Source organism: Manacus candei, unplaced genomic scaffold (assembly GCF_025592945.1).
Source record: "Manacus candei isolate 608988 ecotype Guabito, Panama unplaced genomic scaffold, ASM2559294v1 h1tg000021l, whole genome shotgun sequence".
Classification (NCBI taxonomy): Eukaryota; Metazoa; Chordata; class Aves; order Passeriformes; family Pipridae; genus Manacus; species Manacus candei.
In genome coordinates this window covers 6,776,293-6,792,548 of record NW_026138069.1, presented here as the reverse complement: position 1 = coordinate 6,792,548, position 16,256 = coordinate 6,776,293, and the positions used below count along the sequence as shown (strand labels likewise).

At 41.8% G+C, this 16,256-nt stretch overlaps 1 protein-coding gene across 4 annotated transcripts in view; it reads left to right on the top strand.

Moving 5' to 3' along the window:
* Positions 1-3,908: 3,908 nt before the first annotated feature.
* Positions 3,909-16,256, top strand: part of GLCCI1 (glucocorticoid induced 1) — a 53,556-nt gene continuing 41,208 nt past the window's right edge. Inside the window, exon 1 of one of the 4 annotated variants that reach the window (XM_051786043.1) lies at positions 3,909-4,877. In XM_051786043.1, coding sequence (XP_051642003.1) covers positions 4,436-4,877 — 442 coding nt within the window. In that variant the 5' untranslated portion in view covers positions 3,909-4,435. The remainder of the gene's footprint in view (positions 4,878-16,256) is intronic. The other 3 variants (XM_051786044.1, XM_051786041.1, XM_051786042.1) reach the window with 3 other exon arrangements.

The following is a 16,256-nucleotide window of genomic DNA, read 5'->3' as shown; positions in this document are numbered from 1 at the left end:
TCCTCAGTAGTGGGTTTCCTTTTATTGTTGGAAGATAACTTGAGCATGTAGAGACTTGTAAGTCATCGTGAGTTGGAAGTCTCTTCCCTGGCGAGTGTCAACAAAGCCAGCAGTGGGGATAATGACATTGTATCAGCAGCCCTGGAGAATTTGAGGGCCCAACTACAAGGTAAATCCCAAGAGGCCTGGGATAGAGAGTGCTCGGCTGATCTCAGTAGATCATATCTGTGCCATGCATCATCTGGGAGCTGTGACGAGATGGAGTGGGGATAATGAAGGCAGCGAAACCTTGTAGTAAAAATAATTCCATCCATATATATATATATATATATTTCCCATTCCTGGGTTATTCTAGCTAGAACTTTGTTTAAAGGCAAAAGAGGCCAAAAACTAAACCAACACCTCCACAGCTTGGGACAGGTATTTTCTAGGAAAACACGTCACTCTTGCTTCAGCAGAGTTATTCAGCTCCAGATAGCAGGAGCATTTCACACAGGGGCCCTTACTACAGGTGGTGTTCCCATTCCTGCCTAGGGATGCTGCAAGTCCACTGAGGCAAGCCTGTTTTAGCCTCAGTTTTATCACTTAAGAGTTGCACCTTGGGTCATTTGGGGTTATTCTAGTCTTTGGCTACAGATAATGCTTTCTGGTCATCATCTCCTTCAGAATATTACAGTGATGTAAGTACTTCTTATTATTTCTCTCTTCCCAAATATAATATTCCCAATTGAATATTTATTGCAAATAAGTGAAACACAGGGAATAGATTTGAACATATGTGAAGATCAGTGCAGTCTTTCTCATTACTATTTTTGTTCAGGTGCTGTGTGAATGCTTCAGAGATGGTCACAAAGGACTTGATTCTAAGTGGAGTAGGTAAAGGGCAGCAAAGAAAACATAGAGGGAGATAAGAGAGGAATAAAAATAATGAAATAAGCAAGTAGATACACTGGGAGCAGAGTACTGATGGCCTTATGACCTGGTAAATGCCTAGAAACAAAAGCTATGTCCAGATTTTAAGAGTTTTTCCTCTCTAAAACCTTGAAGTAGGAACAAAATAAGGATTAGGATTGCGCAGTGTCTAGTGACTGCTTGAAACTTCTCAGTTTCCATGGCTCATGGCACTCAAATAAACCTGTTTCTGACCTTGAGAGGTGAGCCTATTATCAATTGATAATAGTAGAAGAGATGTGTGTAGCTTTGATTCACACTTGCCTGTCACTGCCCCACTCCCTAAGTTCACTCCCTGGCTCTCATGCTCTTGCTGTGATGTATAATTTCCACTGTTCTCAGGATGCCTCTCCCATAAGCTTTGTTAATGATTTCTGTGTCTCCCAGAAGGATTTAAGATTCAGAAATACCCGTTACCTCCAGTATAAACTCCCTGAAGCACATACCAGATGACAAGGTAGTTTCTTAAAATGGAAAAGAAAAGCAAGAAATGCCTTTTATATGGCTTTTGAAAAGTTGTCTCAGGGTATTTAAAATAAACATGGGTTTCTGAAAGATATGAAGACTCTGATGGGAGCTCAGTTTTTACTTCGCTTTCCCTGTAATATCTTCTGAATATTACAGAGCAATGGTATTCCCTAAGGGAAGTACTCTGAAACCTAGATGAAAAACATACTGAAAAATTCAGCAGTTGGTATTCCACTTTAAAACAAGTAAGAATACTTTCTTCATCTTTTCTGAAATCACTGTTTCCTGGGCGCATGGCACTGTGCTGTTACACTATGTATGCTAACTCTAGTTAAGAAGGAATGAGGATGGAAATAACTTTTGGGGAGCAAATTCTCCCCTGTACAGCTGTTGATGTGCCTGGTAACCATTTGACTGGGAGCAGTCTCAGTTGATCTTTTCTTCTCCAGTTGCTTTAAAGGCAGGCAAAATGTTGGTTCAGTTTGAACTGTAAGGCTGTGGTGTGGTGGGGTGTATATGTGTTCTTGTTTTGGGGCTTTTCTTTGTGTCAGACATTTACCTTGTCTTTATGCATCTGTTCTTCATGCTCAAATACCTTGCTTGTTTGATGGGCAAGAACATGATGGAAGCTGCAAAATTTAGGCATTGTAAAACAGTTTCTAAACAGATAAATTCAAGAGTTATACTAGTTCATCTTTATTTTATTCTGATGTGACCCTAAGCACCGGCAATAGCTGGAACATATCAGCTATTGTCTTAGTCAAAGATGCACCTTCTCTCTCAGCTGACACTGAACGATTTTTGGTCTATAAGACATTACGGTCTCAGCAATGTTAGCTGACAAAGTTACAGACACAGCAAAATGTGCTTACTGTTTAAAACACCACTGATGTCAGTGTGGGCAGATGGCTACTACAGGTGAATGCTTTCCAGCCATTTTGATCCCAGTGCACTGAAGCAGAAAAACTAGATGCACTTCATAGCTGTGATTAAGCACAGTGTAAAATACTTGAGGGGAAAAAGTCTCTACAGCCCAGTTATAAAAAAAAATTTTCTCATGCTAACAGAAAACAAAAAGACTGGACTAATGGAAAAATACACGGCTGCTGATTTTTCTTAAAATTAATTTATACGAGTGGCTTTGTTGACTGAGCACATGTTCATGTGGATGTGGGGTGTATTATTCCAACCCTTTCTGTAACATAACCGCGGCGACTGCGTCACATGGTGCTAGTGCAAACAAAGTCTCGCTAACAGCCCATGAATAGAAGCATTTTCCGAGAATACAGTTTCTCACTGGGACTATCGACTGGTTCCTGTGCTACCAAGGGATAAGGATAACTGTGGACAGTTTTGGAATTATAGAGTAAGTGTAGTAACCTGAAGTGTGCAAGACCATTATGAGTGTTTGTTATATAATCAAAAAGAGTACAAGGGATATAGTTAATTGTGTGACACTTTTGATTGATTAGATTAGAAGGCAGTAGCTAATATAGTAGAATACAGCTTGTGAAACACCAACTATTTTAATTCTATCTATATTCCATGTCCTTTTTGTTCTCTTAATGCCTGCAGTTTGAATCTGAGAGGCCATCACACTGAGCTGACTTCCTCCAAATAGCAAGACTCCCTGCATTTTCCTTCACCTCCATTAGCATCCTATTTGCATCAGATCCAACATAAACACTGCTTTCTTGATGGACTCAGCTCAACTTATCTTTCTGATCTTACAGCCATTTATTTTCTTAGCTATTAAGCTACTCATCCTAATCTTTATTTTGTTTCTGTCTCATTGTCTTGTGTTATCAATTCATCTTGTGGGAGCTTTTTCTCCTAGAACAAAAGCACTTTTTTTAAAATTACTGTAAAACTCTTTGTTTTCCTCTTGACATTCTCTGAGAACTGTTTTTGGACGTACATTAGGAAAAAAAATTAATTCCATATACACATATAGGAAATGATGAAACTACACTTTAGACTTTGAAGAACATCTTGATCTTCTAACAGAAGTAAAAATATTTTAAAGGCTTGATGGGTGTGAATAAACTTTGTTGCAGGAAATGTTGGCTGTTTCTCAGCCGTCCCCGCAAGGGAGTGGAGTGAGCGAGGAGAGGCAGAGAGTCCTCTGGGAATAGGGGCAGTGCAAGACTCGGTCCAGAGCACTGGCTCTCTTTAGTCAGTGCCAAGTCTGCATCGCCATAAAGTCCACTGTGAACTCAGAAGCGCATCTTGGCACCTCAGGAGCTGCTGCACCCCTCAATTCCCAAACCGAGCCCGGGCCCGTCCCCGCCCCTCCCGCGGCCGCCACATCCCACTTCCCACAGCCCGCCCCCACCGCCGCCGGCCACACCCCCTGCCCCGACTCCCCGCCCCCGCCGCGGGTCGCCGCGCTTTCATTGGCTAAATGTTAAGAGCGACAGGGCCGCTGGCCAATGGAGCCTGCGCTGGCGCCCCTGTGGCGTCCAATGGGCGCACGCGCCCGCCGCCCCTGCCCGTCGCGGCCAGGCGCCGGGGCTGCGCGGTGCCATTCGGAGGGCGGGCGGCGCGGCGAGCGGATGGTGGTCGTTGCAGCTCTGTGGCGCCGGCGGGGGCAGGAGCTTGAGCAGGAGCTGGCTGGGAGCGCCTCCCCCCCTCCCCATCCTCCCTCCTTGGGCAGCGTGTACCCTCGTCGCGCCCCGCCGGCGACCACCCTGAGCCGGCAGCGCTGTACGATGTGAGCGGCCGCTGGGCTCGGCAGCGCCCCCGGTGCTCTCGACGCTGGGGCGGGCAGCGATGGCCAGAGCCTGGCGTGGGAGCAGCAGCCGCCGTCGCCGATAGGAAGCGCCGGGGGCAGCTGGGCAGGCGGCGCGGAGACTCCCTCGGGCCGTGCAGCGCTTGTCCCGCCCCGCCCCCTCTCTCCTTCCCCCCCTTCCTCCTCCTCTCCCCGCGGCCGGTGCATGCGGGGCGCCGGAGGCCGAGCTCGGGTTCCCCGCAGTCGTCGTAGCGAGTGACCCGCGGGGTCCTGCGCATCCCCGCCATGTCCTCGTCCAGCTCCTCCCAAACTCCCCCGTCCCACCACCAGCCCCCGCCGCAGAGGATGAGGCGCGGCGCCGCCGGGTCCCCCACTGCCGGTTGCGGCACGGCCGGGGGCCCCGGTAACGGCGCCGGGGGAGGCGCGGCGGGGACCAGCCGGCTGCTCCAGCCCATCCGAGCGACCGTCCCGTACCAGCTCCTGCGGGGCAACCAGCACAGCCCGACCCGGTCCCCCTCCGCCTCGGTGGGCAGCGGCACGGGGCCGGGGGGTCGCGGCGGGGGCAGCCCCCCTCCACCGCCTAGCGCGACGCCGCCGCTGGCAGCGGGAGGCGGCGGAGCGGAGCCGGGCAAGGTGAAGGGCAGGCAGCGGCGCTCGCCGGAGACCGGCGGCAGCAGGAGGAGCAGCTCACCTGAGAGACGGAGCCCCAGCTCCCCCGTGTACAGAGGTAAAGCACCGGGACAAAGCCGGTCCCGCTCCCCTGCCCCCCGGGCTGCCGTGTGGGCTGGGGCCGCCCAGCCTCGGGCACCCCGGGCTCTGCTACCCGCTGTGGGGCCGCGTTTTGCCCTCCCCCCGGGCCAGAGGAGGTGGGAGACTGGGGGACTCCCGGCCCGGCCGGAACAGCCCCTCTGGAGCCTTGGGGAGCGAGGGTGAGTCCTAAAACACTCCCTCTTCTCCCCCCCGCCCCCCGGGTCAGGTGTCGTACCCGCGTTCGCCCTGCCAGGAGTGCAGCCGGACAGGGGAAAAAACATTTCGTCCCGTTGCCCTCCCTCGAGGTTGGGGGGAGGCGCCCCCTGAAATGTCATCCTCCGTCTCGGTCGAGGTGGAGATCCTGCTTGGGAAGAACACCCCTGTGCTCTCATCCGCGGGGCCTCGGGAGGACCGGAGCCGGGGCGAGGCCCAGGGGTCCCCCTCCGGCGGCTCCCCCTGCCCAGCCCGGTCCCTCTGGGGACGAGCATCGGGGGCTCCGACCGCGGTGTTCCTTCTTCTTTCTACCCTTGAGCTCGGGCCCTGGCAGCGGAGGTGTGTAGTAGAGGAACGAGCCTGAAATTAACCGGCTTCCCTGTCTACAGCTGTAACTATTTAGTAGGGGTGTTAATGGGTTAGATTTATATCTGGGATGTCACAACTGAGTTCCAAAGTGTGTGCTAAACCCAAGCCTCAAACGCTCTTCCTTTCTGCAGAGCTTAATTTCTTAGACTTGCATTTTTATAGCATCTTAGATTAAAAGATGGGATGTTTTCAAGCACAGACTCCAGAAGAAGGAAATTCCCATACTGAGATGCTTAAAAACAAATAACAGTCTCCTTGTGATATTTAATACTGAATCCTTGAAATTGTAAAAAAATCCTAACCAAATAAAAGCCAACTCCAAAACCAAACAAACCAACCTCCAGTGCAGCCAAAATAGGCCTGTAAAGTTGAAAATGTAAAACTGAGTCCCAGCAAGTCCAACTTAACCTGCGTCAGGTTGTCTGTTAAATTATTGAATGTGTTAAAGTAGCAGTGGCCATCTTACCTCCCTCCCTCCTTCCCCCATCACTTTAGCAGTTGAATGAATCAGACTAAATGGACTTTTCATGTTATCCTGTTGTAGCTATCAGGTGTCTCACATCATCTCTTTCTCGGAACGTTTTATATGGTTCAATACCCCTTGCTTTTTCTATCCCTTCCATAAGCCTTACTGTGTTTGATTTCTGTGGCAAATTGTGGTCGGTGCTGGATGCCAACATGTTTTGTAGCAGTGGAATCTTACCTTCTCCCCAGTTCCCCCCTTCAGTTTTTCTGTGTAGTAAAACCTTACGATCTGTAGTATTTCTAACTTGGGCGGATCTGTCATTAGGACAGGGACAGTTTTTTGCGAATGAGCAAAATGTCAGTACCACTTTGGCATAGTTAATTTGCCCTATGCATCTGTTTATGCAGATGACCAAATGGATTGTGTTATAATCTGAGCAGAGATACTTTGTAATTTATTTTTGAAAAAGATCATCTGTTTACGCAGAAGTTTTGCGTGCTTGAAAATGGAACTGAGCTTCAGTGGTTTTGCTTCATTCAAGCTCTATTTTTAAAGATCATAGTTTTTTTTCACTGTATGGAGCATTAAATGTAGATTTCCTTTTTTCCTTCTTAAATCTTTGGAAAATGCTAATGGAAAACTAGAGGAAAAAAAAAGTCAGTGCATATGAGTAGCGATGGTGCTGATGATGAGCATTCTAAATTATTTAATTATGGGAACCCGGACGAAAACATTGTAGTGGTGCAGTGTATAAAGTCTACGCTTAAGGTGTATTGAAGAGGGAGGAATGCAGGCAGATACCTGCAAGCAAGGAAAATTACTGCAAAGCTGTGAAGTATTTCGTTACTGCATACGAATTTTTTTGTTGGAGGGGACATTTTAATTTTAGAAAGTGGTTTCAATCTTCTTCATCTGTGGGCTATTTTAGCCTTAATAAATCAGATTGTAGATTAGTACTGAATGACTTTTCCGTCACTCAACTTGGTTGAGCTTGCCTCCCGGTGAACCTCGTTAACAGCACACATAGCTTGATTCGGTTTAATGGGTGCAGTGTATAAAATCCTAAACGGTCCGTTAAGAAGCGCACCCTGTAATCTGTATGCGCTGGAAGGAATTCGTTCCCCCTCCTCCAGGTCAAGCCAGCTGCTGCTGCAGAAGCTGACATCCTCTAGCAAATCCTGAATGAATGAATGAAAACAACGTGATCGCCCTAATAATGACCACAATTGCACACGTCAACAGCTTTATTTTACCGAAATACAGGCACCATTTTCTAGCGGGCAGGGTAATAAGATACTCTATTTCTTCAGTTTTGGGAATGAAAAAAGGTTTCCAACCCCCAGCCCTCTCTACCCCCAAAACCTAGATCTGTTTTTGCACAATTTGGAATATAGTTGCATGCCACGGGGTAGTATTTTGTCTTTGTTTCCCTGTGCGTTCCTCAGCATTTCAGTATGTATGGTACTAAAAGCATTGCTTGTAGTCTATGTGGTGATAGTAGTATATAGAAAACTGATTGCTGAACTGGAGTACTGCTGCAGTAATAATGGAGGACTTGGAAAAAAAAATTAAAAAATGTTCTGTTTTCAGACATGGACCATCTTGCTGTGGCTTGTTAAACAATGTGCTACTCCAGCTATTTATAGTTGTTATCAGTATGCAAGTCTTGGGGAAGTGGCTTGATTAAGTTTTTTTTGTCAGTTTTTCAAAGCCATTTCCCACTGCTGTAAAATGTGAGCTTAGGCTGTAGGTTTAATCCTGTTGTTTTTCTCACCAGGGCAGGAGATGTTTGTCTTTGGCTCTGCAGTCTGACTTGGATTGTTTCACGAATATGCTCGTTCTGGAGACTGCTTATGATTCTGATGGATAGATGTTTTTTTTCTTCTTAAGACACCTGCCCCTTCCCTGCCTTCTTTCAGCCTTTTCCATTATAGATTCCTTGAACTGACTATTTTACTAAGCCATTTTTTGTGGATATTTTAGTAATTTGCCAGAGGTTCTTTTTATAAAGGAGATTTCTGTGAAAACACTCCAGCTTTGAGCCTCTACAGGTCACTGCAACTACCATTGCAGGCACTGACATCACCACTACATGAATGAAAGCAGCATGTTCTGTTTTTCTCTCCCATCATCACCTTTTTCTCTCCCTTCTTTCTACCATGCTGTAAATGTTTTTGTTCTGCAGCAACACCCTGCGTATTTAGAATGTAAACATTTAATAATTTGATGATATTTCCTTTAAGAAAATTTGGCTATTTTTAGTTGTTAGGAAACCGTCAATGCCAGTATTAGTATTTGGTAGTATTGATACTGAATGGGCAAGAAATCATGAATGCTATATACTGTTTTCAGGGTGCTAAAAAAAAAAAAGGAAGAAGATAGGGAAAAACCTTCTTATACCGTAGGATAAACCTGCTGTGTGCAAGTCTGCTCCTTTCCTCTTTCTTGAAACATGTTTATTCCTTACTAGCAGATTTTTTTTTTTATAGTGTGTGTTCATGTTTTGGAGAGTTGGCAATGGAAAAAGCGTCTGGTTGAATGTAATAACACATGGTTTTCTAAGAGGGAATATATCTGATAGAACTCTGAGTGCATAACATAACATAATCAACAGAATTTGAAGCTGTGTGGTTTATGACAAAGTACATTCCAGTAATAATCAAAAAAAATCAAACCCTTGGACATGTTAAATAGAACTTATTACTTGCTTGTGGATGTGTCTTTAAAGAAAAAAAGCAAGTTGTTTTCTTTCTTGCCTTGCCTGGATAAAATCAGTAGTTTCTGTTGTTATGTAAAGTAGCTTGTATAAATATGAGAGTGAGTTTCCTGTTAGGGTGGCTTTTTTTCACATCGTGTGAATATTTTGTTTATGTGGGGGGTGTAAATGACTTCTGTATGATTCAGGTTCAACATTTTTTTCATCAAATGCTTTGATTTGTTTAGTATTAACTCTGGTAGTATTGTAATATTATGCTTCATATTTTTCTGACTTTCATTTACACAGTTTATAGCACAAACTTTTTTCCATGTCAAATTCTGAAGACAAACATTAGTTTTAAGGACATAGGAAAAATTCTGTAATCAATTTGGCTGTTAAAGGTTCCCAGTGTCTTTTACTTCCCAAAATAACTCCTGAAGCATTGCCAACATTAGTGAGAGAAAGGAATTAGAAAAGATGCAAAACAACTGCATAACCCAGTCCTGAGTAAGAAGTATATATATCTCTTTTTAGGCTAGTGGAGTGAGGAGTGGCGTAAGACAGACAATATTGCTGATCTCTAGACTGGTAAGGGATATCAGTATTAAACCCCCCCATCCTAAAATTCAAACTTCAAAAGGCAGAAGTGTTTTAATAGCCTGGATTCAAGCCATCCAATATTTTGGCATCATAAGCCAAAAGATCAAGAAGACCTTTTCTTTATTTCTAACAAATGTAGGTAAGGAAGTAATTTTTGTGACGCTTCCTATTTCCTGATGCTTGAATAATAGCAGTATTCCCATAATTCCCATAACAGTTTTGCTCCAGCTTTGTCCCTCTCTCTTCTCAAAATAGCTTTCATTGGAATATATGGTGAAATAAAAGACTGGCTAAATTTGATCCAGTTGTCTTGAACTGAAAGGCTTTTTAGTTACATGTTTTAACATCACTTTAAGTGAGAATAGTGTGTTAGATGTCCTGTATAAATATGCTTCCTAAAACAAATTAATTTAGCTTCTTTCAGGTGTTAAGCTGCAGGAAAGAAAAATAGAAAGGTATTTTCTCCATTGAATTTGAGCAGTGCTGTAGCAAGGCGTTAGCTATGAAGAAAGAACCTCCCTGCCTCATGGAAAAAAATTACAAAGTGTATGCATATACCTATTTTAAACCACTACTTGACCTTTAATTCTTATTCTTTGGGTGTAAGCAAGTAATGTATGTGCGTTATGTATGGCTAAACTCAAGTTACTTGCCAACATCTGTGCATAGTAAAACAGTGGCAAATACTGCAGTTTGGTTTCTGAAATTCATGGTTCCTGTGTTTTGTTGTTTTCTTTCCCGTGACAGTGGGGGGACTGGAGGTTCTTAAAATATATCTTAAAATGCAGAGAGGGTAGATGAAGGGAGTGTATCTTAAAATCTTACCAAAAAAATCAGTGTTTGCCAGGTGTAGACTGACACATTTTGCTGTATAGCTAAAATTCACAGTGGAAAGCCAGTTATTTTTAAAATGGAGTTCATGATACTACTCTATGTCATCATGAAAAAATAATAAAGATAACTGATGAAGTAATTCTGAAGTTTAAGTTCAGTCTGGACTTGAAAGCAGTAGTTGTAACAATGCAGATGTATTGGAAATAGATTATATGCTCCTCAATATTTCAGTGTAAGTGAATATTTTGAATACTTTTTTAATGGCACTTCATCAGTTGATCTTCATGTGAAGAAGGTAATAACATTTTTTAACCCGTAGTGAAAAATGAAAGTTCCTGTTTAAATCAGTTGGCAATTGCTTCGGTAGAAAAGACTGTTGCCAGCACTTGACACAATAGTTAGTTCCCCATGGATTTTGCATATGTTGAGGAGAAGTTGTTAAAGTAGTAGGGTTTAAACATCAATTAGCGTTTTTTTTTTAAATGTCTTTTATAGATGAATAAAATGATGCTGTATTAAAGATATACAACTGGAAAATTTTGCTCAAGGATTAAGATAGTTAACTGTTAATGATCGTTATCTTGCTTTAATGTTAGTGTTTAAATGCATTGAGTTCTCTCTGTTTCAGTGCTGCCTCCATGTAAACTTGTAGTGCCTAAACAAGCTTAAGGCATTTTAATGGCTTAAGGCATTTTCAGGCAAGTAAAATATTATTCATATCTCGTCATTAGAAAGAATACATCACAGCAACTTGTCAGCCTGAGATTATGCCCTTTTCTTTTGTGTCACCATTTTTAAGGTATGGGTGGTTGCAAAATGAAGATAATTGGAAATTAAGGTGAAAGAAAATGGATGTTTGTACTTAATAATCTAATTCAGAGTAATAATTCCCAGTGTGTATTTACTTCTTCCCAAATTAGATTGTCCTTCAGTTATGCTTTTTTCCCCATCTGATTTGACTCTGAAGTTCATTACTAGTATTTGTATTACGACTATTTTTGAATTGGAAAATAGCTGATGGGTCCTGAAAGGGATGACAATTTGAGACCTGTGCAGTATGGATACCACAGAGAGTATCATGATACAGTGTGTAATACCAATCCTTTTGAATGGTGAGTTGGTCTCTTCAGCTCTTATTTTTGCAAAGCTGTGAACTCATCCATGGAAGCATTAATCCATATTTGACACTGAAATACATGCTCTGTCAGGAACCCTTTCTTGATCTACCAGCTGTGTGATCTGGACTTAGGACTAGAGCTGTTTCCTTACATTGTCTCCTTGGAATGTCTGGTGATAACTTTGCTCAGACTGTCTTCTGTTACTAAGACAGAAGAAGGCATGTAGCTCCTGGAAAATCTGGAAACACAGCCAGACCAGGTGAGACCATGCTGGGGAGTGCCCTCAGCCTGCTGTCTCTGGCCTTGTAATCCTGTCTCTGCCCTGGTTGTGTTCATTTCACTCCTACACTTTCTCTGCTCCTTTGGTATATGCACCACTTCTTATTAGCTGCTGCTGCTGCTTTGTACCAAACTATTGTCACCCTGTTAGAAACAGATTAGTTTTCTCTGATAGGGAGAAAAATACACCCAGGAGGTGTGGGTGTCTACACCTAAGTTTCCTGCACAAACAATTTGTAAATAGGAATTAACCTAATCAGTTGGTGTTGGGTCAGTGAAGATGGTTTTGATAGAAAGTTTACATTTTTTGTTGTAGTAGATCTCTTAATTAGCTTTCCGTATTAGATATTGCTGCTTTGGAGACTGTACATGCTTCCCAGTAGGTCATAAAATGTTATGAGCCTGCTAATTTTGAAACCTTAATGTAGGGTACTGTATTAGACCTCCTTATTTAGTGTTGCATGTGTGCTAACAAATGATGACACAGGTGTTGGTGTTTATAAGAACGTAACTTTCACTGTTGTGAGTGTTAGATTGAGGAGTAGCTGTTTGCAATGGGTATTATTCTCTGAATCAAATACAAGTGAGTGATTAACAGCATTAGTTCTTATATGCCACTTGTTTTGCACAACCTGAAGCTGGTTTTACCCAAACTGCATATTCTGTTTCCTCTTTAGGAGGTGTGTCATATTTTGCTCATAAGAGCAGTGACTAAGAACAGTATGATAGCAGCTCTGTCATGGTTCTTGAATAATTTGAAATCCACTGTAGGATATTTTCTTCTCAATCTGCAGCGAAATAGTCTAGACCAGAATAATAATTAGTTAAGTGTCCCATTCCTTTGAACAGTGCAAGTTGCCTGCATGAACAAGGTTAGCTTCATCCTCCTTTCCTTTGCTCACACCACCAGGCATTAAGCAAGGAGGTTAGTTGTAGATGCACTTCTGAATTTCAAGAATTAACACTAGTTTCTGCCTTCATTGCAAGATCACTAGTGTTCATACTACAAACTTGAAACTAATTTATGCAGTATGTCTACATCTGTCTTTTAGAAATGTTTCCTGTAAAAGTAACCGCTCAGTTGTGAACCAATTAAATGGTATGGCAGTATGGGTATTGTCATTTGTGTGCCTTTTAATCTCTGTTTTGGTGTACAGTACTTATTCTGGAGTTCTGAAATAAATAATTTGTGAAGGTTTGCTAGCTGGCTTACCTGAATACCATCATTTTTAAGAAAGCTTCATGGTTAGAAAAAAAGCTAAATATTCTAATACAGATGCTTAGGCTGCAGTACTAAAAAAAATTCAAAACTCTAATTTCTCAACCTTTGTCAGCATTTGGAGACTAAGCTGTGATTTGGAAATAATGTATTCTTACCAGAAAACAAGTTTTGATTCTTCAGTATTTGATCACTAGCTAATTCAATTAATTGTAGTCTGCAGAAATTAGTCTGTTAATACAAAACCTACTTCTTCAAATTATGTCATGCAGTCAGCAGTTGCCTACTAAGTGCAGATATACATGCCCAGGTTTGTGAACGTGTAGCTCCCAGGGATAACAGTGCAGTTACTTCGGTAGATGAAGCACTGTACCCGTGCTGGATCAGAAATGTTGCTGGATAAACCTTGTAAATTTTGGACTGTGTTTCTGGACATCAGGCCACAAAGACACACAGTGTGGAGGAGCCAGCTCCACAAAACCTATGAGTTTCTGTAGGTATTTAACATGGTCTCAGTGACACCCTTTCTGTACCTCACAGCAGACCTCGCTAACCCAGTAAGACTAGAAAATGCTGGTGATTATAGGAGGTATCTATACTGTGGTGCAGTCTGTGCTCTGGAGGGATTTGGTGAGGGCACTTCTTGTACAGAGTCAGCTTAAATTCGGTGCCATGTGTCAGCTAATCAGTCTTTCTGGAGTCTGGAGCCCTGGGAAGTACCTTGTGAAACCCAGGAAGCTTTGCAGTGTTGATGCCATGCATTTAGGTGTTATATCTCCGTATCCAGCATATATTATTCTAAATCTCTTGTTATACGTGTTATCTTAACTTTCTGCTTTTCGAAGCAATGGAGAGTTGACTTGGTCACTAAAAGTTAAACCCAACTTTATGCTGAGTGCCCCGGAACAGACTTTGACCAGTGTGACTCTAAAAATATCAGCTAACTGCTGAAGAATGCAGAATGAAACTTAGGTTTACACAGTAGTTGGGAAGCTTGCCAGGTTAAAGGAGAAGCTGTCTTCACAGAAGTAAATTTCTGTTGAAGGTCTTAAATTTTCATTCTTAACTGATAGCTGTGTCTGCTTAACTGTGGCAATTGACAATGGAATACCTTATACTTTCTTTTTCTCATCCTCTGATTTCTCTGGTATTTCACTTTCAGTGACTCCTTTTTTGTACCTGATACTGTACCCAGAATAATTATCTTTGCAATGTTTTCTTCCCCCACAAAGAAACCATAAAATACATTTGAAATACTTGATGTTCTTTTCAAGGGGGACAAGAAAAAGTCCTAATCTAAAAGAGAAAAAATTCTGATGGGCAAAAATGTAATTAACTAATGCATGTTGAAAAGTAATGTGTATTTGAGAAATATCCATACAAGGAAGTGACTGGAGACACATATTCAATGTAGGACATTGTCCACACTGGAGATCCAAATAAACTTTAAGCATTACTGTAAGAAAGAGAGACTCATTCTTTCAAAACAAATTGTCTATCAGTGTGTGCAGTTCATATATTATTTAAAATATTAGATGTGAGAAACTGATGCATACATCTACCTGAATTTCTTCCAAAGACAGATATAGCCTATTAAGATGATTGGAGTCTCATGATTTTGTTTAGTGCTGTGTATAGCCTGTAATATGAAGGATGCAGAGAGATCTTTTGATTGCAAGACTTGTAGCAGAAACTCAGATTGGCCACATTGAAGATAGGAATTACCAAGTGTGGCAATTGAAAATGTGGGAGAAGGGGAAGAAATGATTGTGCTGACACTGTATATACAGTAAATGTTAGATCTAGCCTTTGTTTAGTTCTGCAAATTTGCATGCATATATAGCAAAACAAAAGATCCTACACAGAGATATTGTTTAAAATCTATAAATCTGGAGTAAAGTTTTGGATTTCAGAAGGAAATAGTTTGAAAAATTGTCTGAACAGTGTTATGCTGTCTTCAATACAAAGAGAATCTGTTGTAATGAAAAATGTAAACACTATTGGAGTCTTTGAGACATAGAAAACCCCAAGGATTTGATCTGATTGCTTGGACACTTACCTCAAAAAGGCTACTAGGAATAAACAGAGAGCCTGCAAGATACAGCAAGGAGAACTGAGGAAAGAATGTCGTATTATCAATCACTTTTTGAAAGTGAGAATTGTTAAAACCTGAACAGACTTAGACTTTTTATGCTTTAAGACAGACAATAGAAACAAGCAAATTGGAAAATAAGGAAAAAGTAGTTGCAGCTGTTCAATACCAAGAAAAAAAGATGAAGTGATCTGAGACTGATTTGCTAGAATGTATGGTTTCAAAATTAACTCTAAGGAGTAGTAAGAAAAATCTCAGAGGAAATAACACAGATATTTTTTTCAATTCTTTCTGCTCACCAGAACAAAGTCTTAAGAAATCACTTCCATAATGGCAGTGATTTTTAACCCAGAAAGATTTAGGAAAAAAATTGTAAAGGATGAGAGTAATTTGGAATTAGGAATAACTGAGACTATAATAAATACAGATTGCATATTTTAATAAAGTCCATTCAGAGATCTCCATTGCAGGATTTTAGAAAAGCCTACTCAGAAATTGACACTTGCCTTCAAATTTCTAAGGCAATCTTGTAAATAGGAGGTGACACCATTTGATAGTAGATACCTGAGCATAGAATATACAGTGCTGATGTTTTTAAATATGTGAAAAACATTGCATCCAGTTCTAAAATGTAGACACCAGTTGGTGAAGCTTCAGAAGAAATTTGAAGGGATGGTGGAAACCAGAGAGAACTGTTGAAGTGCAAAATGAGCTTCCAAGTTGTGTCATGCTAACTTGGTGGTTTTGATAGGAAAACTGATTTCCTAAATGGGAAGTAGATCTTATCTGCTTAGGCAAATTTTAAAATTAGGGTGATGAAATGCTTCATGAATTTTGAGAGGTTTAATTAGTACGCAGGAAGATTATGCAAGAAGAGTTTAAGAACCATGGGAATTGAAATAATAAGTTTGAAAAGTGAGATTTAAAAGTTAAAAAAAAAGGGGAGGTATATGGATGCGAGGTTGTACTTGAGCAGAATATCTTTTCCTCAAAGGAGGAACATCTGATTTGAAAATGCTGGGGGGTGGAGTTGAGTGATCATGAGATCTCTAAACTGCCAACAAGAAGTGACTGAAAAAGTACTGGGCACAGGGCAGGTCTTGCATGAAGAGTAGCTGACCACACAGGAGCCTGATGAGGCATCATATGGGATCCTGCACACTCCTGTGGTGCTCCACAATTCAAGAAAGGTAGAATCAAACTGGAGCAGACCCAGAGAAGGACTACTAGGTTAGGAGTTCTACTGTTTGATGCTAAAAAAATCTGCTCTGCATGAAAATACAGTTGCTTTTTTAGAATTCAGGGGATGGAGAGTTGAGAAGAAAGAGCTGAAGTTAGTGCTAAGACACGATTAGTGAATTGGTTTGAGATGGTAAATGTTTATATAGAAAACTATAAGAAGACTTGAAACCATCAGGGGAAAAAAATCTTCCTGGATCACATTTCCAATAGGAATCATGAGGGCAAA